At 43.3% G+C, this 26,602-nt stretch overlaps 1 protein-coding gene across 1 annotated transcript; it reads right to left on the bottom strand.

Annotated features, from left to right (window-relative positions):
* Positions 1–553: 553 nt before the first annotated feature.
* Positions 554–26,240, bottom strand: C3H6orf163 (chromosome 3 C6orf163 homolog). The gene is made up of 5 exons (XM_077812131.1): positions 26,093–26,240; positions 15,226–15,320; positions 11,843–11,950; positions 2,882–3,084; positions 554–1,046 (listed from the first exon to the last, which is right to left on the bottom strand). The coding sequence occupies exons 1-5, from the start codon at positions 26,238–26,240 to the stop codon at positions 554–556; spliced, it is 1,047 nt and encodes a 348-aa protein (XP_077668257.1).
* Positions 26,241–26,602: the final 362 nt, after the last annotated feature.

The raw sequence follows: 26,602 nt of genomic DNA, 5'->3' as shown, positions 1-26,602 counted from the left end.
TGCTTTAAGAAGTGTGAACTCTCCGTTGGACTGCAGGAAGAATATAGCAAAGAGCAGCAGTTCTGGTCCTAGCCCTAAAATCCCCCCCAAACCAATGACCTAGTGGAGCTCAACCAGAGGAGAATTCTGCACAGTTCCTGGGATAGGAGGAGCATATAGCAGAGCTGGCACTTCTCTCTTCAGTAACCCCTGCCCAGGATTCACTTTGCTTTCACTACTTCAAATATTGCCTTTAATCTTTTTTTTTAACTGAGAAAAAGTGTATTGTTTCTTGTTCGCTGGAAAGTGGCTGAATGGATTTTCCTCACACTTCAAAAAATGTCTTTGGATTAATATCAAGCATGTGAAACTGCAGCTCAAAGATTTTTGAGACAGGAGGTTATTATAATGGAAGTTGAAGTGCAGTCTTAACTTTACATTTGTAGGAGAGAATATGAATATATCCTGCCTAAGCTTGGTGCATTAATTAATATGGGAATGATTATTTTTCCTTTACCTATAGTGACTCATGTTTAATGCAGTGAACAGAAATTGATTTATTTTTCAGCATTACCTATTGGAAGTGCTGATCTGCACTAGCAGTAAATCTCACATCGATCCTGTCTTTATGTTCCTTGTCATTATCTGTTGCTTCATTTTTTATATCCCTGTGTTCAAACCTCTTTCTGAATGGCAGGATAAAATCTGCTTGTCCTGGGGTCAGCTTAGGAAACGTAATATCAATGTAGTTTTGAAAAGATTGTCTTGTTTCTTCTATTTCAGCTTCCAGGTTGTCTTTCCAAGCTGTCATGCTTTCTAGCTGTTGGGTAAGAGTCTGTACTTGAGCTTCCGTCTCTCTCAGGCTGGTCGTCATTTCTCCATATATGGCCTGATGTGTTATCTCTGCTTCTTTGAGCTGTTTTTCAGCCTCCTCTTGTTTCTCTTTTTGAGTGATGTCCAAGGCAACACTCATTTCATAATGTTTTTCTTTTTTTAATTGATCCAGGTTCTTCTGATGTATTTTGTTAGCCAATACCCCAGCTTCCAGGAGTTGCTCTGTGTGCTTTCTGTTAAAAAGTTAATTGATTTGTAAAGTAACTTTAGGATAGGTTTAATACATTATGAATGATTATTAAAGATTCCTTAAAGTTTATTCACTATACAGTTATAAAGTTTCTGATTTTGTTAAAATTATAAGTGAAGTTATAACATGAAATAAAATGATGACAGGACTAAAACAGGATAACAGAAAGACCAGATCCTCTGGTCAGATCCTCTGATACTGTAAATCAGCATGCTTAAATGGAGCTATACTGATTTACACCAATGGAAGATCAGTTCCAATATGTATACCAGATGGTATTATTTTGATGGTGCATGTGTCAAGGTGAAAAGTGTTATAATACTCAAAATAAATGTAAAATTAAACAAATAAGGTGTGTGTGTGGAGGGGGGGGAGAACATGAAGAATCAATTTTGTATTCTGCATTTTAACTTCAAATAATTTTTTATAGTGCTGTCCCAAATAGGAATGTTTTCCTGAATTGGGGCTAAACATTGATTTGTAGCCTGGAAATGTCCTAATTTTTGTTTAAGTTTTATCAGACACATCTGTGTTCAGTACAATAAGGCAAGAAATAAGGCAAGAAAATGTATAAAATGTATAACATTGCCCAAACACAGTGGATGCAATTCAGCAAAGCTGGCTCAGTACAAACTACAAAGGGTATCCCCCTGGTGAGCTCAGCGCCAGTCAAGTTCATTGTGCCAAAGGGGAAATTCTCCTAGCTGTTCCACTTTGCGGAGGAGTTTTAATTTTCACCAGGTCCCATAGGAACTCAGCTGACAGGAGAATCAGAAGATACCAGCTAAGATGATGTAGTAGTCTATCTGTGGAAAATAAGGACTGCAGGACTGGGCCCTGTTTTCATTGTGAGAATGAAAATATTACCTAATATGTCAACTATAGTATGGATCTATTCTGAAAAATGGCTTTTAAAAAGGGAAAGGAGTACTTGTGGCACCTTAGAGACTAACCAGTTTGTTTGAGCATAAGCTTTCGCGAGCGCTCACAAAAGCTTATGCTCAAACAAATTGGTTAGTCTCTAAGGTGCCACAAGTACTCCTTTTCTTTTTGCAAATACAGAGTAACACGGCTGCTACTCTGAAACCTTTTAAAAAGGGAACATTCTTACCAAAAAATCTGCTCTCTCTGAGTTTTTAGAATTACTTCTGACATTAGTAACAAAAGTAAATCTTACTACTTTCTAATCTTATGGAAGAGGGAGCAGGATATTATTAAGTATCAACACTGTTAACATAATTAACTAAATTCCAGTTGTAGGGCCAGCTGTTGCCCTCAGTTTAACCTGTAAAATCCCATTGCTTTCAAATGAAGACCTGCTAAATTTGACCTGCTAAATCTTTATTTCTGGTGATGACACATAAAGAACAAAGCTTGACTTTCAGATCTCAGGTTAAGTTTGTGGTGCCGGCAATTAGTAAAAAAAAAAAAATGTTGCTTCTAACCTAAGTAAATGTGATGTGAAATTGTGAGATACAATAAGCCTGAAAGCCCACAATGCTAATTTCAGTCACTTTTCAGAGTAAAGTCACCTTTTGAATTTCCAGTATGAAATATTTTTAAAAGATATTGATCTGTTTCTTGAAAGTCTGGGAATGAGCAAGGTTGATGTTGTCAAGTCTTGTTTCTTTAGTTACATGTTTCAATATACTTTGTATGAATTCCATAGGTAGAATTCTAGTTAGGATATCAGTGCTTAGAAGATGAAGATGGGTGCCGTAGAAAGCCCTTAGGATACTTTGCTTACTGTTGGTATATGTATTTTTGCTTATTATAAAAATGGATGAACGGTTAAACTTTAGAAAATGGCAAGAATACTTTTTCTGCGTGGCCATTGCTTGGGATGCTGTCTGCCTCTCCTGTTTTCTGGCATCAGCTACAGCGTGCATCTTTTCCAAAGCACACTCCATCAGGATGCGCTGAAGTTTGTGAGCCATGCGCTGCTCTGCAGCTTCAGATTCCCTCTTCAGCTCATCTTCCAGGTGCCGCTGCATCTCTCTCTCCTTTTTTATCACCGCTTCCTTAAGAAACAGTTAAAGTAGATTTAAAATAGTGAATAAAAATTTATTGTTCAATCCCCGTTTTTAAAGAAAAAAACAAGGTCAGAGGAAGAACAGCATTTCAATAGATCATTAAAGGAAAATTACAGTGACTTGTTATGCCCTCGATTAGGGGTGGTCACTGGTCACAGTTTGGTCAGAGGTCAAAATCAGCCTGTGGTCACCCTTAGTTTAGTACAAAGGTGTAAACTGCAGGTCTACTAGCCAAATCTTCATAATGAAGATAAGGACAGCTAAAATCTGTGATGAATTGTGGTGTTTAGATGTTGTTTGTAATTATTGGAATTGGGAGCACTGGCTGCTGGGAGTGTGAAAGGACAGGAAACGGGAAGGAGGGGGAGGAGCAGGGCCGGCTCTAGGTTTTTTGCCGCCCCAAGCAAAAAATTTGCCGCCCCAAGCTCAGGTGGGCCTGGGGCTCGCAGGCGGCGCTGGAAGTGGAGGCAGTGATGTCACCTTCTCCCAGCGCCTGCAGGGGCTTTCCCCCCTCCCCCGCCCGGCCGCGCAGAGAAGCCCCGATATAAGGGGTGGCACAAGGCAGCGCAGCAACCAGTGTGCAGATGAGGCAGCGCAGCCCCGGCTCCCTGACAGGACGCGCCCTCTCCTCCCCAGGTGGCGGCTGGGCCCTGGCAGCTCAGCATCCCGGGGCCAGGGCTTCCCCTTCCGCTGTGGCCGGGGGCGCGGCACCCTCTCCCTGTCTAAGTGGTGCAGCTCTGAGAGCGCAACTGCCCCGAAAAAAAAGGATGGCTGGAACGCCACTCCTGGAAATGTGCCGCCCCAAGCACGTGCTTGCTTTGCTGGTGCCTAGAGCAGGTCCTGGGGAAGAGCTGAAGAGGCTGAGGGAGAGCTACTGAGGGTGCAGCAGCAGCTTGGAAAAGAGGTTTCCACTTTAAAAAATAAAGTCCTGTTGAAGTTTGTTAGTACCTTGGCCTGGCTACTACAACATTCTGGCGACGAGGATGGATCTTCTGCCTCTGAACCCACCTGCACCCTTTCTGCAAAGTCCAGGTGAGCCTCCAATTGCTTTTACTGCCTGGATCCATAAGTTTGAGACTTATCTGTTTCCAATCAGTGCTACAGAGATTTCTGAAGTAAGAAAGCGTGCTCTGCTAATCCACTGCCTTAGAGCAGAAGGGCAGCGTATAGTTTACACTTTTCCCCTTGCAGATGATAAATATGAGACTGCACTCACTGCATTAAAGAATGTTTTTGTACCAAAAGTGAATGTAGTACCTAATCGCTACAGATTTCGCCAGTGTGAGCAGAAACCAGGGGAGACTATAATGCAGTATATTGCTTCCCTGAGGAGTCTGATTGTAACTTGTGACTTTGGGAATATGGCAGATGAGATGATTAGAGACCAGCTCATTGAGAAAACAACCATGCTTCGTGTAAGAGAACGTTTACTTCTAGAACCACAACTTACACGAGAAAAAGCAACAATTGGGGATTGGTCCTGCTTTGAGCAGGGGGTTGGACTAGATGACCTCCTGAGGTCCCTTCCAACCCTGATATTCTATGATTCTATGATTCAATAACCATTGCTACCCAGATTGAGTCAGCTACAGCTGAACCCAAAATAATGAGCATGGATACAGGAGGCACAGTCCAGGCTGTGACTCCTTTGCAGAAAAGTTCACTATCGTCGCAGACAAACAATTACAAGAGGAAAACTAATGAAAAACCACCAAATCAGCAAATTCAAAATACAGTAAAAGCATGCTTTCACTGTGGATCCCCACAACACCTTGCAAGCTACACAGGATGTCCGGCAAAAGTAGCTCAGTGCAATCATTGGAAAAAGATTGGGCATTTTGCTAAAGTATGTCGCAGCAGCCAGTTCAATCAACAGGTGCATGCAGTTACAATACCAGATGTTACTGTGCTGAGCATGGACGAAATCACTACTACACATATTCCAGAACAAATAAAGTACACGGTAAACGTTTCCACCATACCCTCAGGCAAATCACACTCTATTCAGCTAATGTTGGACACTGGCTCAGCAGTATCTAATCTACCTGATTCCATCTATTTGCATTACTTTAAAGATGTGCCTCTTACTGAACCCAAGCTTCACTTGGTGTGCTATTTGAAAAACCATATTCCAGTACATGGCTGCCTGCCAGCAATATTTACTTTTGGTGATTGCTGTGTAACTGCAGAGTTCTACATTGTCCACAAAGGCACTCCTATCCTTGGCAGAGATTTATTGGCTGCTTTAAATCTCAGGGTAGTTAATGGACGAATTGATCTTCCTCAGCAAAGCACTCTTGCGGTACACACACCAGTTTCAGCTGGGACCCAACACCAGGTTGAGGAGAAACTCGGCTGTGCTTATGGGTTTCTGCATAAAGCTAAAATGCGGAATAATGTGATGCCTGTACGACAGAAATTACGGCGCTTACCATTTTCAGTCAGGGAAGCTGTTTCAGAGGAACTTTAGAAAACTTGTTCAATAGGACATTATTGAGGAGCTTAACTTCTCGGAATGGGTTTCACGTATAGTAGTGATGCAGAAGAAGGGTGGAGGCACTCGCCTTTGTGTGGACTTAAGGGAGCCAAATAAAGCTATTGTGATTGACAGCCATCCTCTTCGTCACATAGAAGAAGTATTTGCAGAACTCCGTGGAGCAAAGATGTTTTCTACTCTTGATTTGCAGAGCACATACCACCAGGTTATGTTGTATGAAGATAGCAGAGACCTCACAGCATTTATTACACATGAGGGACTATTCCATTTTAAATTTTTTCCATAGGGTCTCGCATCAGCCCCAAGTGCCTTCCAAAAAATGATGTCATTGATTTTGAAGAATCAACATGGAGTTCAGTGCTATTTGGACGATATTATCATGTTTGGAAATACTTCGGAGGAGCATGACAATAACCTGCAGTCTGTATTAAACTGCATCAGCAAAACAGGCCTCAAGCTCAATAGGTCCAATTGCAAATTTAGACAAACTGAACTCTCCTTTCTGGGACATACAATTTCACAGGCTGGACTAAAACCTGATTCGGCTCATATCGTGGCAATTTTAAATGCTTCTCCTCCAACAGATTTGCAAACCTTACGTTCCTGCTTGGTTCCTACCGCCTGGTATGCAAAATTCATTCCCAATTATGCTTCTGTCATTGAACTGTTACAAGAATTACTATGGGGAAGTTCAACCTTAGTGTGGACAATGGATGCACAAGCTAGTTTCGAAATGGTGAAAGACTTGATTGTACATAGTCCAGTACTTGCACTATTCAGTCCTACATTGCCCACAATTGTAACTACTGATGCTTCTGATTATGGACTTGGGGCTGTCCTCACACAACTTCATGAGGACAACACAGAGAGGACTGTTGCATTTGCTTCAAGGACACTAAGTAATGCTGAGAGAAAATATTCTACAGTCGAAAAAGAAGCACTTGCTTGTGTCTGGGCTACTGAAAAATGCAGAACTTACCTGTGGGGCCACACGTTCAAGTTGCACACAGACCACAGCCCTTTGACGACGTTGCTCACCACAAAAGGACTGGGAAGAGCAGGATATCGTATTGCTAGATGGTCTGCAAGACTACTCTCTTTCAATTATGAACTGGAATATAAGCCTGGAAACCAAAATGTGATAGCTGATTGCCTTTCTCGCCTGCCTTTGCCTTCACCAGATGGTCCACTGGAGGATGAGGATGTAGTAGTTGCGCTTATCACAAGCACTCTTACTGCGGTTACGAGAGAACAATTTCAAGCTGCTTGTTTAGCATGTCCAATTCAACAAAAACTATGGGAATTTCTGACAAAGAGATGGCCCAGTAACCCTAAAAACCTTGACCCAGTTTTGCTGCCTTATTTTAGAGTTCGGGATGAACTTTCTTTGCTCGACGGCTGGGTGCTATGAGGTACACACCGGCTACTTGTGCCAGAAGAATTACAATCAAAACTCATATACCTAGCACACGATACTCATCAAGGAATTGTCAGAACCAAACAATGACTACGGGATCTGTATTGGTGGCCAGGGATGGACTCTTAAACTGAAGCACTCATAAAATCCTGTGTCACTTGCCAAATGCATGATAAGACAGCAGTGACATGTGCCCCTCCATTACAGCCTGTTCCTCTTCCTGAATCTGCATGGGAAAAAGTGGTGATTGACATTGTAGGACCCTTTGATACTGCTCCAATTGACTGTCATTATGCCATCACCTTAATAGACTATTTCAGTAAATGGCCTGAGGTAGCGTTTACATCGCAAATCTCCTCTGCTATAGTAATTAAGTTCCTCTCTTCAGTTTTTAGCAGGGAAGGAAACCCCAAAGAACTGGTTTCAGATAATGGTAGTCAGTTTACTTCCCTGGAGTTTGAAATTTTTCTAGCAGAGAGGAACATTTTACACAGAAGGTCATCCCTATACTACCCTCAAGCCAATGGGGAAATCGAACTGTTTAACAGAAGTTTGAAAGAGAGTTTGCAAATGGCTAAACTGGAAGGGGCGATTGTGGATAACCTTCACTACTGATTTCTTGCAAGCATACCGGGCTACACGACATGCCACAATGCAAAGATCACCCGCGGAGTTACTGCATGGGAAACAGATGAATGCTAAACTGAACATTGCTGGATTGTTAAAGGCTCGACCTGAGGCCCCCAGCCGAGGATGATGTGAGAAAAACAGTTGAACAGAGCCAAGCAAAGTATAAGGCTTTCACAGACAAGCGGCGGAGTGCTAAGGAACCAAAGTTTCAATGTGGTTCCTTCGTTAGAATACGAAAACCTGGACTTTTACGCAAAGGGGACCATAAATTCACAGTTCCTCTTAAAATCATAGAGAAGAAGGGACCTTACACCTATCGACTTTCTGATGGGCGGGTATGGAATGCTTCTTATCTTGCCCCTGCCTATGCACCAAGAGGAGATTATGCCAATACCCAGTCTGCATTGGATGACTTCACTAGTATCAACACAACAAGACATTGCACTGGAACCGGGGCTTGAGAGACGGCCTGTCAGACCCAGACGACCACCTGTCTGGACTAGAGACTATGTTATGTAGTATCTATAGTGTTTTTAGTGTAATATTTCTGTCAACAGTATAGTGCCTTGTTTCCTATTTGTTCCTGTGGTTAGAACAACAATGTTTCTTGTAATTGGGAGAGTTTCTTAAGAGAGAAGGGAATGTGGTGTTTAGATGTTGTTTGTAATTATTAGAATTGGGAGCACTGGCTGTTGGGAGTCTGAAAGGACAGGAAACAGGAAAGACGGGGGAGGAGTTGAAGAGGCTGAGGGAAAGCTACTGAGGGTGCAGCAGCGGCTTGGAAAAGAGGTTTCCACTTTAAAAAATAAAGTCCTGTTGAAGTTTGTTAGTACCTTGCCTGGCTACTACAACATGAATGAAATCAGGCCTGGCCCTTGTTGCCAGTGTAGCCTTTTGTTGGTCAAAGTTTGGGTGTTCTTGCCTCTTACTTGTAATTACTTAAATAATTACAGGTAAGAATCTATATATTAAAAAGAAAATGTCAGAGCTAGTTTTAGAAAATTGTAAATATTTCAGTATCTCTCTGATTGTGAATGGTGTTGGTGTCTCCCAGTGAGAGGTGCCATTTTACTACAACATACTACTATATGTATAGAATGTAGTATAATGAGTTGGACCATCCCCTTCATAGACATGGACCCTCAACCCTGCGGAGAGGTCTTCTTAAGATTCAATGAAAGGGGAGGAGGGGGAAAATGAGATGTCTCTGATTGATTCATATCCATCTCCTCCCCATGTTCAAAGGGTGACAGTGGTACAGCTGCATTTTTTGCATTCTCTGTGCACAGATCTCCGAGGGATGATTGGGCTCAGAGTATAGGAACAAAGTTCATCATAGAAATCATAACAAAAGGTAGGAGAGTTTCAGACTTATTGTAAAGTCAAATTTGTGCTTATGCTAACAGTAGTTAAATAGCTATAATGCTTTTATGTTTATTAGCTGATGCTGGAATTCAGGTTTATCCAATGAAAGACAATCAGTACCTCACCACACACATTTTCCCTTCCATATGTATTGCCACATATGCAAACACAGATCTTGCACTAAACTCCTCCCATAGCTCCCCAAACACTCATTTCATGTCTTTGTCCTCAAAAGAATGTAGTAATGGACCCTCCTCCATATTCCCCAAGCCCCTAATTCAGACCTCCCTCTCACTTGCAATAGCACTCAACCCTATTCCAGCTCCTAAGAGCCCCCATTATACATCTAGATCCTCCTGTAGGCCTCTCTCTCAACAACACAAAGCAAAAAACTTTGGTTCTTCTTAACTTCCCACTAAAACCCAGACCTTGTTCCATGCCTCCACTCTCCAGCATATTAGGGTTTTCTATCTTTGGTCCGTCTCTATCTTTTCCAATGCCATTACTCCATACCTTTTCTGCTTTTCTGCCTAAGACACAAGAATGTCCTCCAGTGCCTCCTAAACTCCCACTGCAGATCAAGACTACTCCCCCTCCTCACAAGGGCCAGGGCAGGGTCTTGCTTAATGACAGGGTTTTTTGGAGAGGTGGACAAGGGGGCAGAGCACTGTATGCTTCAGAATATTCAACACCCTTCCCTCACAAAGCCAGAGATTGATAATTCTGGTAAGTAAAGGCATGGCAGTACTAAGCAGCTTGGATGGGCAGGGGATGGAATCGAATGTGGTCTGTCTCAGAGACACTACACTAACTGTTAAAGTATTTTCAGCACCCATTCAGTGGGACCTGCTGCTGTCAGCCATTGCCGTCAGTCAGTTTGCTTAAACAGGGCTTAAATGAATCCCCGGTCATATACTCTCCTCTCCAATTTACTGGCCATCTGGTTCAAGACCCAGAGGTTATTGTTAAACCACTGTTAGGTTAACCACAAAAAGAGCAAACAAATTACCAAACTTAAAATACTTTATAACCACATTGAATATATCTTCCCTTTGTTGTAGTTTATCTCCTTTCTTGTGGTTTATATGCTGAGTGGCATGTCTTGTGTCCAGGGTTTGTTATTTTTGTATTTGTATCCATTTTGTTGGTGCAAACAGCACATATTAATGTCCTTATATACCCACAAAAAATCCTTAATAAAACTTGTGGCTAGTGTCACGAAGTGTGGGGGAGTCCGGGCCCTGCACCCCTCTTCCTAGGATTCACCGTGACTCTCAGCCAGCCAGTGAAATGGAAGGTTTATTGGACAATAGCAACATAGTCTAAAACAGAGCTTATGGGTACAACCAGGACCCCTCAGTCAAGTCCTTCTGGGGGGCAGGGAGCTTAGACCCCAGCCTTGGGGTTCCCTGGGTTTGACCACCCAGCCCGAAACTGAAACTCTCTCCAGCCCCTCCTCCTCTGGGCTTTGTCCCTTTCCCGGGTCAGGAGATCACCTGATTCCTTTGTTCTCCAACCCTTTAGCTCTCACCTTGCAGGGGGGAAGGGTCAGGCCACCAGTTGCCAGGAAACAGGGTGTTGGCCATTCTTTGTGTCCAGACTCCTGCACACACCTGCCCTCTAGGGCTCTGCAACGATCATACACCCTTATCCCACCACCTGTATACTTAAGAACTGCATAGGGGAAACTGAGGCACCCCCACAATATTCAGAGAAAACATTAAGAACAATCCCACTTAGTCACAGCTAGTGAGTGAATTGTGATACATCAGGAATTCTGAGAGTCTGCAACCTATAGTGGAGGCTATAAGATCTGGAGACAGAGCTTTCTTGGGGGCAAGACTGGAGTGAACTCCAACAGGAACGAAAGACCATCACAGACCTCACCACGTTCCACTCAGTGCAAGACACATTCTTTTGACCTTGCCTTCTCTAACATAAACACACAACAAAACACTCCACTGCACACATTTTTCCCACTGGGGAGAGAATGTGAGAATGAATGTGACACAGATGATGGTCCATTGCTTAATGCACTATTGGAAAGCCCTCAGATACTTCAGTGATATAAAAACCTATAGAATAGAATAGAATGCTGTAGAAGCTTAATTGCTGTTTGTAGTTGTATTCCTTTGTATTTATATTTGTGTTTGTATCTTTTATCAGATATCCCAGCATGCAAATTAAGCACATTGTTGAGTCTATATACAATAAAACATTATAATTTGCATGCTCAGTTTAGAGGGGGGTATATATATATATACACACATACAGTAGTATACGTCTAATTATTTTTATTTTAGAAATTTAGGCCATTTAGGCTGCAGTTCAGCAAACCATTTAAACATCTGCTTAGCTGTGGTATCAGTGGAATTTAAGAATGTGCTGAAAGTTAATCCCATCTTTAACTGCTGTGCTGAATAGAAATCGACGTAAGCAGGTGCTTAAAGTTAAGCATGTGCTCAAGCAGTTTGCTGAATTGGGATCTTACAGGGCATCTGTCACAAAACAACTAAGTTTCATATAACAAAAATTAAAGTATAGAATGCTAAAAACCAATCAGAAAGAACTAGCTAGCCCAAGTATCTGACCAGACAGAACCAAATAATCTGGCATAAGGAAAAACACAATGATCCTCAAGGCAAGCTACCCTATCAGACAACAGGACTCAGTTCCCAGCTGATACAAAATGATAGCAGTGGACAAGCACAAACAGAACATCTTTAAACATATAGTATGACAATGTATTTTGTTGATAAGGTGATTCAATTCCATAGTTGGACATTTCTACAGGAAAATATTTGGTCTATTAGAAATGGAAGCAAATGACTCCAAACCTTTAGTTCCTTTTCATGCTTTTTTTTTAGGTCTTCTAAGAAACTGTTGTGTTCAGCAGTTGCCTGATCAAGGGCTTGTTCCACTGCATCTTCTTTTTCCTCTTTAGCCTTCAAATAAAAATAAAAATCATAGCCCAAATGCAGTTAGCTAAAGATCTGTGAACATGGTATTCTGACTTGGATCAGAGATTATTGGAATCAAAAGCTTGATTGTTTTTCATTAAAAACTTAGAGCCAGATAAATCTATATAGAAATGATAACATGTGTTGTTTTGGGCTATTTGACAAAATTGTTACATTGATCTTTGGAAAATTGCCGGTACAGTGATCAATATTAAAAAGTAAGCATTTGCTAACACGGTACCACACAATGGCATTGAGATACCACAGCTTTGTTACCTATTATAAGCATAGTGGGCAACTCTGGATCTCACATAGTACTGTGTGGAAAAGGATTGGCAAATGTTGATATTTTAGTAGTGATCACAGTGTGTTTCAGAGAAAAAATTGTGATGTAAAATTTGTTTAAATTCTTGATAATGTTAAAAATGTGCCTTGCTGAGAGTAGATTTGGCAAGACAATAGACTGATAAAATAATGTCAGTTGACTGGTCAGTTCACTGCTTATTGACTGACAATGATCAAATATTCCAGCAAGAATGCCCTGATATAGGCGGAGGCTGACCTTTTTGATTGCATCATGATGCCATCTGTTAGCAAATTTACTTAAAGGTCTTAGAGTAGCAGCCGTGTTAGTCTGTATCCGCAAAAAGAAAAGGAGGACTTGTGGCACCTTAGAGACTAACAGATTTATTTGAGCATAAGCTTTTGTGAGCTACAGCTCACTTCATCGGATGCATTCAGTGGAAAATACAGTGGGGAGATTTTATATACACAGAGAACATGAAACAGTGGGTGTTACAATACACACTGTAACGAGAGTGATCACTTAAGGTGAGCTATTACCAGCAGGAGAGCGGGGATGGGGGGGGAACGGGGGACGGACCTTTTGTAATGATAATCAAGGTGGGCCATTTCCAGCAGTTGACAAGAACGTCTGAGGAACAGCGTGGGGGGTGGGGGTGGGGATAAACATGGGGAAATAGTTTTACTTTGTGTAATGACCCAACCACTCCCACTCTTTATTCAAGCCTAAGTTAATTGTATCCAGTTTGCAAATTAATTCCAATTCAGCAGTCTCTCTTGGAGTCTGTTTTGCAAATTTGCAAAAATGCTCAAATAAATTTGTTAGTCTCTAAGCTGCCACAAGTCCTCCTTTTCTTTTTAAAGGTCTTAATCACTCATTTTACTACATGCTAATGCCACCTGTTGGGGAAACGATGAACTAATTGAAAGATGAGCATCTTGATTGGCTGGTATCTTCTAGAACAAATATTGTTTGTATGCATAGCTTTAGTTGTATACCAGGCCATCAATGTACATGGTGGCTTACAAAGCACGTTAAACAAGTTAAAAGACACAGTCCCTGCGCCAAAGAGCTTGCAATCTAAACTGACTAGACAAACATATGGAAATTAACTCAGAAGGGAGTAGGGGTGGAAGAGGAGGGTTTACACCTCCTCTGCTGACACAAAGAGAAAAGATGGACAGCCATTAAGTTGCCTGAAGAATTGGCCTGCTGCTTCCTTAGCATAAGTGCTTTTAAAAATGACTTTTTTCTTGTATGGTTGCTTTGTGTTTGTTTTATTTGTTTAATTTCATTTTTATTTTCTTTTGTAACTGTTCAGTCTTGAATACCATTCACATTTAAGTGCTAACCTAACATCGCTGAACTTCATTGTGTTTTGCATTTTTTCTGAATTAAAATAACTCAGTTAAGTAATTTGGTTTTTTTGTAAGTAGGCATAAATGTCTAAGGCTAAGCTTATTGGAGACCATAAAGGCTTACTTTTTTTTGTTACTGCTGTATTAAATTAATGCTTTAAAATATTTTACCATTTTTGACATTATTTGACAAAAGTTGACTGGTTATTTTTGGATGGTCAAATGCCCAAGCTAGTTGAGCTTGATAGCTAGAGGATCATATTTGTGTGCAAATTTGTGCATACAGAACCTGCTTTTGGTCACATTGCAGTCAGTGGGAGTTCTGCTATTCATTGTGTACTGGATTTGGTACTTATGCAGGAACAACTGTAGAGTTATTGTCTGTCACATAAACAAGAATTGATAATTGGTTAAAAATAAATGTTGTATTAAAAAATTTAACCTGTAGACTGTGTGTTCTTTCCAGTATTTCTAGATTTAAAGTAGAAAATGAACTGGCAGATGAAGGATATGAAGAACTGATATTAACTATCAGTTTAAACATAGATGGCAGCTGACTGGGCGTGGCTGGGAGTGAGCGCCAGAAGCTCCGAGAAGTAGGAGGGGGCCACTGGTGCTCGGATTGTGGCCCCACCACCTTCTCTGCCTCGAGGTCCCGCCCCTGCTCAGTCTCCTCCCCACAAAGCTGCTCCTGCACCAGGGGTGCTGGAACAATTTGTATAGTGGGGGTGCTGAGAGCCATTGAACCAAACTGCAAACCCGTCATATAATGGAAACCATTTCAAGCCAGGGAGTGCGGCAGCACCCCCCACACCCTGAGTTCCAGCACCTATGGCCTACATGCCACCTCTGCTCTGCCCTGAGGCCCCGCTCTTGCTTGGCTTCTTCCCCTGAGGTTCTGCCCCCACTCTGCCTCTTCCCACCTCTGTTCCACCTCTTCCCCTAAGGCCCCCCCTGCCCACTACCCTCTGCCCCCTCCCCTGAAACCCCCTGCCTGCCCGCCACTTATTCCTCTGCACCCCGTCCCTTGAGGTCCCCTGCCTGCTGCTTGCTCCTCTCTGCTCCCTCTCCCGAGTCCCCACACCTGCCCATCGCTCGTTTCTCTCTGCTCCCGATGCTCCCTCTGCCCACTGCTTGCTCTTTTTTTTATGCCCCCTCCTGCCTTAAGGGCGAGCGATGGGGTGTGAGGGGGTGTAGAGGAGCAAGCAGAGGGTGGGGCCTCAGGGGAAGAGGTGGAGCGGAGGCGGGAGGAGATGGCGCAAGGGCGGGGCTATGGGGAAAGAGGCCAAGTGGGGGCACGGCCTCAGGGCAGAGCACAGGCGGGGCCATGGTCTGGGCACTGGTGGCTCTCCACTTCTTGGGAGCTTCCAGCGGCAGCGCTCCAAAGGCGGCGGGCTGGCATGCCTCCTAAGGGAGCTGCGCCTCATCGGGCATTTCTTGCCCTATTTTGGGAGGCTTACCTTCTCCAAGCCTCTTATACCTGCCACCCATGAGCTCAAAGGAATTTATCCACAATTTGCATGCTACAACACAGATTCCAAAGAGTTTAAAGGAATTATAAAGGTTAATTTCAATGATAGTAATATAACTTAATTTACCTGAGACCATAGTTCGGCTTTAATTTTTTCAATCCGTTCTTTTACTTCTAATTCCTTTTTTTCACATTGTTCTTGTTGAAGATCTGCCCCAAGATCTATATATATTCAACAGAAATGGATCATGTGCAACATGTTACAAGTATAAAGAAACTGTAAACTGTCTCCTGCCCGTTTGCTTGATTTGATAGTTAAAAAAAATTAAAAAGATACACAATGTGAATCCTCGCTGCAGACAGTATTTATAATGTAAATATTAATACAGTGTCTTAAGTGTATGCACTGCTTTAAAAACAAGGACTCTGCTCAAGGAGCATACAGTCTAGGAACTTGATCTTATGAGGTGCTGTGGACCCACAATTCCCACTGATTGATGGCTATTTGGTGACCTATATGAAATAAATTTGGTGGTCTTAGTCTATTTCCTAGCCAACAAATGTTGACCTCACCCAGTCTACCACAACGGCTTGCGCTAATTCTCTCCATTGTCAGCCCACACAGTAGAAATAAGTGCTGAGTAGGCATTTGGACTCAACTGCCATCTCAATCCAGAAATTAATCCCTCCAAAAGAGAATTAAGGCACATTGATGGGGCAGTCTGGAGAGTTGACACTGTCACTACTAATACTGTATCCATTTTGTGGATAATAGAGGTTGCCAGACTCCAGGGTTGTCTAGCTCAGTATCTTTCAACAGCATCAAGTTCACTATAGCCATGCGAGTTTTAGAACCATGTGTATCAATATGTGCACCAAGGGTAACAACCATTCTACCAGAAGGACATATATAGGCCAAATCCACTCAGGCCACATCTACACTATGGGGATTATAGGGACATAGCTATGGTGCTGTAGCTATGCCAGCGTAACCCCACAGTGTAGACACAGCCTACAGCGAGGGGCCAGTGATTCTGTCATTGTAGAAATGCCACCTCACCAAGCAACGGTGGATAGATCGACAAAAGCATTCTTCCATTGACCTAGCTGCGTCTCCACCGGGGATTAGGTTGGCATAGCTACGGTGCTCGGGTGGGGGATGGGGGTTGATTTTTCACATTCCTGAGCAGTACAGCTATGTTGACCTAAATTTTAAATGTAGATCAGACCTTAGTTTTTTTTTTCCTGCCTATCATCAAACCTGGGACTGTTGATATCTTAAAAGAAGTAGTATGTGAGTACATAATTTAGTAACATATAGTTAATAAGAAATCATACTATATTATGTAATTTGTAGTTTTTGACTACTTAGGTGTGACTATTCTCCATGAATGGAATTTCACACAAGATATCATTTTTTATACTGAGAATACTGAGTTTTGAAAATTATCTCATCTTTTTCTGGCCTATGTGGGGAAAAGCGCAAAAGGGGCTATATGGCTGATGTACTAGGCTACAAAGAATAGTATAGTGTACTGAAACTTGCTACAAGAAGGCACATTTCCATGACTGGCACATACATTAGGCATATAATTGCGCTAGGCTAGCTGCAATAATTCTGTTAATAAGCTTCACATAAATATGAGTGTGAATCTATGAAGGCAGTATATACAAAGAACATGAGTGAATGACAAGTAACTATCTTAGGCCCCGTCTACACTGGCAAGTTTCTGCACAGTAAAGCAGCTTTCTGCGCTGTAACTCCCGAGGTGTACACACTGCCAAGCCACTTAGTGCGCAGAAACTGTGCAGTTGTAGTGCTCTAAAAAAACCACCCTGACGAGAGGCATGGAGCTTCCTGTGCCATGGCTATGGACACCGTGGCGGTTACAGCACTGTGATTCACCTCTGGGAGGTGTCCCACAATGCCTGTTCTCACCTCTCTGGTCATCGGTTTGAACTCTACTGCCCTGCCCTCAGGTGACCAACCGTCATCCCCACCCCATACATTCCTTTGCAAATTAGAAAGTCCCCCTACTGTTTGCTCAGTGATGTGTGCAGTGGTCTCAGCACATCTTTCCAGGTGGCCAGGCCTGCTCCACGCACCAGATAATCAGCCGCTTGGAGCAATGCCGAGCTGCTGGACCTCATCGGCATTTGGGGCAAGGAAGCTGTGCAGTCCCAGCTGCACTGCAGCTGTAGGAATTATGATACCTAAGGACAGATTTCATGATGCAGGATAGAAAGGGGCCATGACCGGGACACTCTGCAGTGTAGGGTCAAAGTGAAGGAGCTGCGGAACGCCTACCACTAGGCGGGGGAGGCAAACTGCTGCTCCGGTGCTGCGCCCACAAGCTGCTGGTTCTACAAAGAGCTGGATGTGATACTCGGTGGCGACCCCACTTCCACTGCAAAGGCCCCTGTGGATACTTCGTTGGCTCATGTGCCAGTCGCAAGTGGACCAAGCCAGGAGGAGGAAATCTTGGATGAAGAGTGGGAGGGGGACCCAGAGGCAGAGGATGGCTCAGACACCTGAGATGCATGCAGTCAGGTGCTCTTTTCTACCCCGGAGGAGCCTAGCCAGTCACAGCAGTCGGAACTTGGCAAAGCGCAAACAGGAGAGGAGGCCCCTGGTGAATGGATCTGATTTTGGGAATTGCTGAAGCAATTTGTTGGGGGCAGGAGGGTTGCAGAAATCAGGCTTGTCTCCAACCGCATGCCTAGTCTGAGCGGCAGAACAGGTTGTTGATTGACTCCCTCACTTCACGGGAATCTCCCTCAAAGATCTCCAGGAAACTCTTGTGGAGATACTGGGCAATCCGCTGCCGCAGGTTCCTAGGCAGAGCTGCTTCGTTTCTTGCCCCATTAACAGTAACTGTCCCACGCCACTGTGCCCAGTATACAGCAGGGTCTGGGAAGAGTGATTCACCCTGCCGCTGCGGCGACTCACCATTTTAGGGGTCTTGTGGCTCTTGTGTGCTTGCCTGGAGTCAGTTAGTGACAGGTGTGAGAGTACTGGCTGTGTTTTAAAGCACTGAATCAGTGTTGTCTGTGTTGCAAACACAATACTGCTTCTGTAAAATGTTGCATTTAAACTTCACAGAGATGACCTTGGGAGGCCAGCCTCCCTTAGCAGCAGCAGAACGGCTGTGCAGAATTAGAAAGCGCCACGAAGAAATAAGGAGGACTTTCTCCGTGAGGTTATGATGCACTCTGCCTCTGAGAAACAGGAATTGAAGGAGTGGTGGGACAGCAAGAAGAGGGACCAAAAGGAGAATGTGGGACACCAGAAAGAAACCATGGAGTGGCTCTTAAACATTCTGGAGCACCAAGTGGACACGCTCCAGGCGATACTAGCTCTTCAGACCAAGCAGCTCCGCTCCCGCCCTCCCCTGCAGCCGTTGTCACAAAACTCTTTCCCATGCACCCCCCTCACACTACCAACACTCTATTATCAACCTCCTGATTCCACTTTCTACCCACAGCATTCCACTCCTCCCTCCTCACAGTCCAGCAGTGTGGACTCCCAATACCTACTGCACTCAACACCTATCCATCTGCAGTTTGGCCCTGCTGAAGTACAGCACCCGCTGTATTGTTCTCTAAAGGAGAAGGTTGGGTATGATCCCTGGACATACAAAAATCTGTAGCCATCTCAGGACCCCTCCTCCTTTTGATGCCTTCCCTTCCCCCATCCCCTCCCTGCTGATAAATTTTTTCATTTGACTCCCTTCTCTGGTTGTTGTCTTTTAATAAAATAATTGTGTTTGTTTGGAAGCAATCTTTATTTTATTAAGTGAAAGCAAAAAGAGCACTGCAAAACACATACAATTTTGTTAAAGCCTCTTCTTGCATCATGTGCACCAATCACCTCCTAGCATTACAAGCACTGCAATCCCAAGCATAGCAACCAATATTAGTGGCTTTCAGCCTCAAATTGCTGCCTCATGGCATCCCTGATCCTTATGGCCCCACACTGTGCCCCTCTGATAGCCCTTGTCTCTGGCTGTTCAAACTCAGCCTCCAGACATTGAGCCTCTGCGGTCCAGCCCTGAGTGAAGCTTTCACCCTTCCCTTCACAAATATTATGGAGCATACAGAACGTGGCTATAAGCATAGGAATATTGTCATCAGCCATGACCAGCTTCCCATACAGGCATCGCCAGCGGGCTTTTAAATGGCCAAATGCACACTCCACAGTCATTCTGCACTTGCTCAGCTTGTTGTTGAACTGCTTCTGGCTGCTGTCAAGTTGCCCCACGTACGGCTTCATAAGCCATGGCATTAAGGGGTAGGCAGGGTCTCCAAGGATCACAATGGGGATTTTGACTTCCCCTACTGGGATTTTCTGGAAGAAAGTTCCTGCTTGCAGCTTCTTGAACAGGCCAGTGTTCCGAAAGATATTTGCATCTGGCACCTTTCCGGACCAGCCTGCATTAATGTCCGTGAAACGTCCACGGTGATCCACAAGCGCCAGGAGAACCATTGAGAAATACCCCTTGTGATGAATGTACTTGGTGGCTAGGTGGTCTGGTGCCAGAATTGGAATGTGTGTGCCATCTAGCGCCCCTCTGCAGTGGGAAAGCCCATTTGTGCAAAGCCATCCACATTGTCACACATGTTGCCCAGAGTCACAGTCTTTCAGAGCAGAATGTAATTAATGGCCCTGCACACTTCCGTCAACATGAGTCCAACGGTTGACTTTCCCTCTCCAAACTGGTTAGCGACTGATCGATAGCAGTCTGGAGTAGCCCGCTTCCACAGTGCAATTGCCACGCACTTCTCCAACAACAGGGCAGCTCTCATTCTTATGTCCTAGTGCCACAGGGCTGGGATGAGCTCATCACAGAGTCCCATGAATGTAGCTTTCCGCATGCGAAAGTTCTGCAGCCACTGCTCGTTATCCCAGACGTGCATCACGATGTGATCCCACCACTCAGTGCTTATTTCCTGAGTCCAAAAGCTGCGTTCTACTGTGGTCAGTACCTCCGTGAAAGCCACAAGCAATCACGTGTCATAGCTACTACACGTGGCAAGATCAATGTTGCACTCCTCTTGCCTTTGTAGTTTAAGGAATAACTCCACGGCCACTCGTGACGTGTTGGTCAGAGCGAGCAGCAGACTGGTCAGCAGTTCAGGATCCATTCCTGCAGCCTGAAAGAGGCAGGGTGCGCACTACACAAACCATTGAAAGATGGCGCCAAATGTGGACGGAAGCACAGGGTTTGCTGGGATGCGAACCAATGCATCACGGGGCACAGGGACTGGACCCAGGATGCCCCACAACCCCCTCCACCTTCCCACAAGTCTTAGCGGCGAAAGAGATGCTCTGTGGGACAGCTGCCCAGAGAGCACCGCCCCAAATAGCGCTGCAAGTGCCGCAAGTGTGAACATGCTATTGCGCAGGCAGCTGTCAGTGTGAACACACAACAGCGGTTTTCCTTCTGTACTCTCTGAGCAGTGCTGTAACTAAGGGTGACCAGACAGCAAGTGTGAAAAATTGGGACAGGGGGTGGGGGGTAACAGGAGCCTATATAAGAAAAAGCCCCAAAAATCGGGACTGTCCCTATAAAATCGGGACATGTGGTCACCCTACTGTAACTGCCAGTGGTGTAACTTTGCCAGTGTAGATGTGCCTTCAGCGAGAGACAAGGTGGGTGAGGTAATATCTTTTATTGGATCAGCTTCTCTTGGTGAGAGAGACAAGCTTTCAAGCTTACACACTCTTCTTCAGGTCTGTGAAACATACCGTCACAGCTAAACACAAGGTGGAACAGATGGTTTAGCGTAAGTAGTTAACACATATTTCAACGGACTATTCAAGGTAAAGTGGCCCGTTAACATACCGTCAGCCATCGGCTGGGGGAGGGGCTGGGGAAGGAAGTGGGCGGAGGCAGTTGGGAGGGGAGTTGTTAGTGGGTTACAGATTGTTGTAATAAGCCAAAAAATCCAATGTCTCTGTTCAGTCCATGATTGTTAGTATCTAGCAAAGTTATTAATTTAAACTCCCAGGCTCATCTTTTGAAAGTATTGTGCATGTTTCCTTTGAGGATGACGATGAGAGGTCAGATATAGAATGATGGCTTTGTGAAAAGTGTTCACCCACAGGTAATATGGTGTTTTTGGCTTTTATCATTTTTCTGTGTGACTTCATTTGAGAGAGTAGTGATTTTCTGGTTTCACCCATATAGCTGTTATTGGGAGATTTACTCTGCTGGATGAGGTACAGCACATGTTGTCATAGGCATGTGTAGGACCCATGGATCTTGAATGGTGCGTTGTGATCATTACAGCAGTGGAATTATGTCTGCAAGTTTTGCATCTGTTGTTCTGGTAGGGTCTGATGCCACTTTGAGTTGGTGTGTGCTGGTCTGTGGGGAGCTTGCTTCTGATGGTGAGCGTGGACAGGTTGGAGAGTTTTTTGAAGGCCAGAAGAGGCAAGTTCTGGAATGATTTATTTCAGGACGGGGTCCCCATAGAGTATGGGTTGTAGTTATTTGATGGTACTCCATATGGGTTCCAGTGTGAGGTGGTAGGTGACAACTAGGGGTGTTTTAGGGCAGCCAGAGGGGGTTTCATTTCTATATTGAAACAGGTTCGCTTTGGGTATTTTGGTGGCCTATTCCATGACATGATCTTCTCTGGTGGTGTGTCCTTGTCTGGTGAAGGCAGTTTTGAGTGTGTTAAGATGTATAACTTGGACTTTCTCCTTGGACTATATTCTGTGGTATCTGAGTGCCTTGCTGTAGATAGCAGATTTTTTCGGTGTTTGGGTTGGTTACTGGATCTATGAAGGTAAGTGTGGTGATTTGTGAGTTCCTTGTATATAATTGTCTGTAGGGTTCATTGTTGAAGCTGATCGTGGTGTCCACCCATACAATATTTTACAAAGTAAAAGGGGAAAATACTCTAAAACAGGACATTTTTAAGAGGCTCCCAGTGTGTTTTATATTGTCTATGTCAACTATAAGCTCCTCAGGTCAAAGACCTTGATTTCTAGGTCTTCTACAGTCCTGAGCACACTGTTGATACTTCAAATGTATTTTGAAAAGCAACTATCCCAAGCTCTAAGAGCTATTGAATAATGACTTAAGCCTGTTTAGTAACCCACATTATCGAACATAGGCAGTGTGACTCACAATACTAATATCACTGATCAAAGATCCCTGCAATAGTTAGGTATAGAAATTCTTACTTTATTGATTTTCCTCGGACTCTTGCTATTAACATACTAATACTACCATACATTTTCTTTCAATTTTTAAACTATAATTGCACTGCAATAGAAAATCCACTTATGACCTTAGAGATAGTTTATACAGTAAAAGCTTTGTTATCCGGCATGTTGGGAAAATGGGGGGGTGCTGGTTAGTCAAAAATTCTGGTTAACTAAGAGTTATACTTACCAATGGACTACCAATTTTCAAAGAATTATAATACAATAAAATGAATAAAGTATAAAATAGTAAACAGGTACTCACCAATCTAATAGTAGTGCTGCACTGCGGAGTGTTTGGTTTCTTGAAGCACTTAAGTATATACAGGGAAAGTTTTCTATACAGTAGGTTATCTTATGACACTGCATATCACTGTGGGCAGTGCATGGCATACACCCAGATCACTAAAAATACACTTAACACTAAAACTATACTGAACATAATTTAATTTTTCTTTGATGATTCAGAAGGCACTTCAGGATGTTGCAGTGCCTCAGGGTCATCCTTATCAACATCAATTATCATTGTAGATGTAGAAGATGTAGGAGATTGGGCTGAATCTGTACGGACCCTATGACACACCCTTGAAGCTGCTTTTTTTTAATAAATCCCTGACATCAGCTTGCTTAATTTTCTTCTGCCTCTTTTGCATAAAAGTAGAGTGCAGAATGTGTGATTGCATAACCTCCCGGGCAGTATAACATGGCTGCCTTTCTGCAAATTTAATTATTGTAACAAAAGCTGAAGAAGCCTTTCCCCAAGTTGTTTTGTCCTCTTCACTAAAATCTTCTTCACTGTCTTTATCAGTGTCCTTTGACTTTTCAGGATTCAAAACATTCTCTGTTATTTCTGTATCAGTAACAGTATGTGTCACTTCAACCTCCTTGTCAGTTTCAACCCACTCTCCTATCTCACTTTCATGAAGTTTGTTGATTGGGTGTGAAGAAGGACTATCCGTCACCATTTCAAGAATTTGTGCTAATGTATTTTTTCTAACTCTTACTTTAAAGCCTTTAAATTCATCTTCATCAGAAGAGACGTCTGCAAACATAACATTAGGCTACAATTTTATCTAAGCTCTTTAATGTTTCACTTTAACAGAATTTCAGGCACAAGCAATATTAAAAATTGCATCTTTTATGTTATAACGAGATTGAAAGTCCTGGATAGTGCCTTCATGATTGATCAGCTTTCTTAGGAAATCTGTTCTGTAATAACATTTCATTTGGCCCTGGTCCATAGGTTGAATCAATGAAGTAACGTTGGCAGGCAGGAAGATGGTAAAAATACTACCAGACACTAACTCTGTTTCTTGAGGGTGAGCTCTACAATTGCCTAGCAATAGAATAACTTTGCTATCTTCGGGTAAGCTTATTTTTCTAAAATATTCTTTCACTGCAGGTACAAAAACATGATGAAACCAATCATAAAAAAATTCTTTGTCCATCCATGAATTACCTTGTGCTTTGTAAACAATAGGTAAATGTGCAATACCTTTGAAAGCTCTAGGATGATTATATTTTCCAGTCACCAAAAGTTTTATTCTATGCGAGCCTGCGGCATTAGCACACGTAAGAACAATTAGTCTGTCTTTACTGTGCTTAAAACCAGCAGCGTTAAATTTGCTTGCACCTGCTAGGGTAGAATTTGGCAAACATCACCGAAATAGGCCAGTTTCATCAGCATTATACATTTGTTCAGGGGATAGATCATGTTCAGCGATTAAATTTCTAAAATTTCTAAATTTCTAAAAAATTCACAATATTTTTCTGCACTTCATGGTCAGCCAATTTTTGTTCACCAGATACATCTAGCTTTCTAATACTGTGACGAAGTTTGAAACACAAAAGCCATCGTTCAGAAAATGCACATGGCTCAGTCAATTCCATTTGCTTATAAAAATCTTTTGCCTTTTCAACGAGCATTGGGCCAGAGATAGGGGCACACTCCCATTGTTTCAATGAAAACCATTCGTATAAAACACTGTCTATCTGGTCTAATTTAGGTGTATGCAGAGTATAGCGATGTTCAACAGCTTTATTTGACTTACAACTAGCAAAAATTTGAGCAATTGTCCTTTCTGAACCTTGATGTTGTATATCATGGACAAGCCAACATTGTACTCTTGCATCAAAACATTCCTTTCTTGCCCTTTTCAAAACATGTACAAATATCTATTTTCTGTTTTAATGTCAACACAACTCTCTTGTGCGTCTCTCCTTTGCTTTTCATTGGTATTTTGGATGCCATAATGGTAGGGTGGTGTTGATATTTTATGATAAACACAGAACTATACACAGAGTAATAAACCAACAGATCACAATGGCGGATACAAACAGAAAGAACAGCATTTGGCTCTTCTCGGCTAACTCGAGCATAGTCCGACTGCTCCCGGAAATACTCGGGTCCAGAATAACTTTGGCATCGATTCTACTTAGCTTCTGCATTGGTCCCGGTTACTAGATTGAAGACTTGTATTGGAAGATATCAGAAATGCTAGTTTCTAGAGCTTTCTGGTTGGTAAAGTGCTGGATAACACAGCTTTTACTGTATAAGTATGCCAGAGTCCTGTCAGGAACTGTTGTTTCAGGGGCTTGTTTAGGCCCTGTACACAGTTCTGGTAGTAAAGCGTTTAACTGTTTTTTGAAGAGTTATACCCAGCAAAGTTATAACATACACCTCTACCCGCTTTCCTTGCCCCGGCCCCAGCTGTGTCGCTGGGGGTGGAGGGTTGGGGAAAGGTCCCACACCCACTGGCAGCGGGAAGCGGAGGGTCACAGCTGGGAGCTGGTGGAGTGGAGCAGGCTGGGGCTGGGCTGCTCCACTTCCACTGCTGCCGGTAAATGCCGGGATCCCTTCCCCCAAGCCCCCTTCCTTGAGCGACATGGCTGGGGCCGGGGCAAGGGAAGTGGAGAGGGCTTCTCCCGGCCCCCCGCTAATCACCCAGGCCACTCTGGGCCTGCGGAGCCCGCAAAAGTGCCCCCCCACAGCTCCTGCCTCCCAGACCCGGAGGGGGTGGGGGAAGGCCCTGCCACTGACCACCCCCTGAGACCCTCTGCCCCTTATCCAACCCCTCGGTCCCGGCCCGGCACCCTTAACACGCCGCTTAGAGCAGCGTGTTGGAGCCAGACACACTGATGCGCTGATCCGCTGGAGCACACAGCCCCGGCCCCCAGAGCGCTGCTTTACCATGTTCTAGCCGAATTCGTGTTATATTGGGTCGTGTTATATCGGGGTAGAAGTGTAGTTGTGGCCACAGTGATTACACAGTAGTCTCTAGCATGATTTCTATTTCTCTCTCATCTGTTTAGGGCTTGATCTAAAGTCCATTGATGTCAAGGGAGAAACTCCTGTGGACTTTGCACTGAACCCTTGTAGAGTGACTAACTAAGGCCCAGATCCTGAAACAGGAAATGTAAAAGCAGACTTCAGTTTTGTATTGTAACTTTGCCTTACTAAAGAGTTTTTAAAAAATCTTTGTCAAGCATGGTTCTTCTCAATCCTTTTAAGCCTTACTTACAACTATTTTCAAACATGCTCATACATAGCTTTCTTTTTTTTGCTCCAGTGTGAGCAAATCTTTAATACTTTGAGAAGAGTAATTATTTGATCTGGAGTATTTGTACATATTCATGAATAAGTACATGTATCCATCTCTGATCAACCAGGAAAGGCCATTGCAAGAAGATGTGAATGTCAAAAATAAAGGCATATATAAGCGTTTTGGATATCCCCAATTGGAGAATTACAAATGAAGCATTCAGGAAATCAACTTACCTAATATATCCCGATGAGTGTAATACCGTGTTTTGTAAGGCTTATACTCCCGAATCCGTTCAAAAGTAGCAGGTGTAGGTGGTGGTGGTATTATTTTTGAGCATACAGCACAACAAACAAAGGAGCTCAAATCTGGATTTCTAATCATGGTTGTATAAAATATTCAAGGTTGTTACTACAATGTCCAAACTGCCCTAATCCTTGCAGACAAAATGCTTACTGTTACTACAGAAAACATGCAGTCCAGTTAAAAGATAAAATCATTCACTATTAGGATGATGTCTAAAACATTTGCCTGCAGGTTAAGAAGCACATGTGGTGAGGAGCTCAATAACATAATGCAGACTGATGATGGGAGAGGATTTATTAACTGACCTTTTACAGCCTTAAACCAACCTCATACCTAGCAACCGTTACTAGGCAGGACAAGATTTGCTCACAAAAGCAGTTGTAGTGTTAAGCAGCATCTCATCACATTTTTTATTACTTAAGGCGTGGCAACAATTCCTC

This window comes from Eretmochelys imbricata, chromosome 3 (genome assembly GCF_965152235.1).
Source record: "Eretmochelys imbricata isolate rEreImb1 chromosome 3, rEreImb1.hap1, whole genome shotgun sequence".
Lineage (NCBI taxonomy): Eukaryota > Metazoa > Chordata > Testudines > Cheloniidae > Eretmochelys > Eretmochelys imbricata.
The sequence above is the reverse complement of the archived record's forward strand: the minus strand, read 5'-3'. Positions and strand labels throughout refer to the sequence as shown.

Excerpts from the sequence above, each read along its gene's own strand:
- C3H6orf163 (XM_077812131.1), bottom strand. The coding sequence starts at position 26,240 with ATGATTAGAAATCCAGATTTGAGCTCCTTTGTTTGTTGTGCTGTATGC. Across the intron at positions 15,321-26,092 it reads CACTCATCGGGATATATTAG|ATCTTGGGGCAGATCTTCAA; the intron begins GTAAGTTGATTT and ends GAATATATATAG. Across the intron at positions 11,951-15,225 it reads AAGCCGAACTATGGTCTCAG|GCTAAAGAGGAAAAAGAAGA; the intron begins GTAAATTAAGTT and ends TTTTATTTGAAG.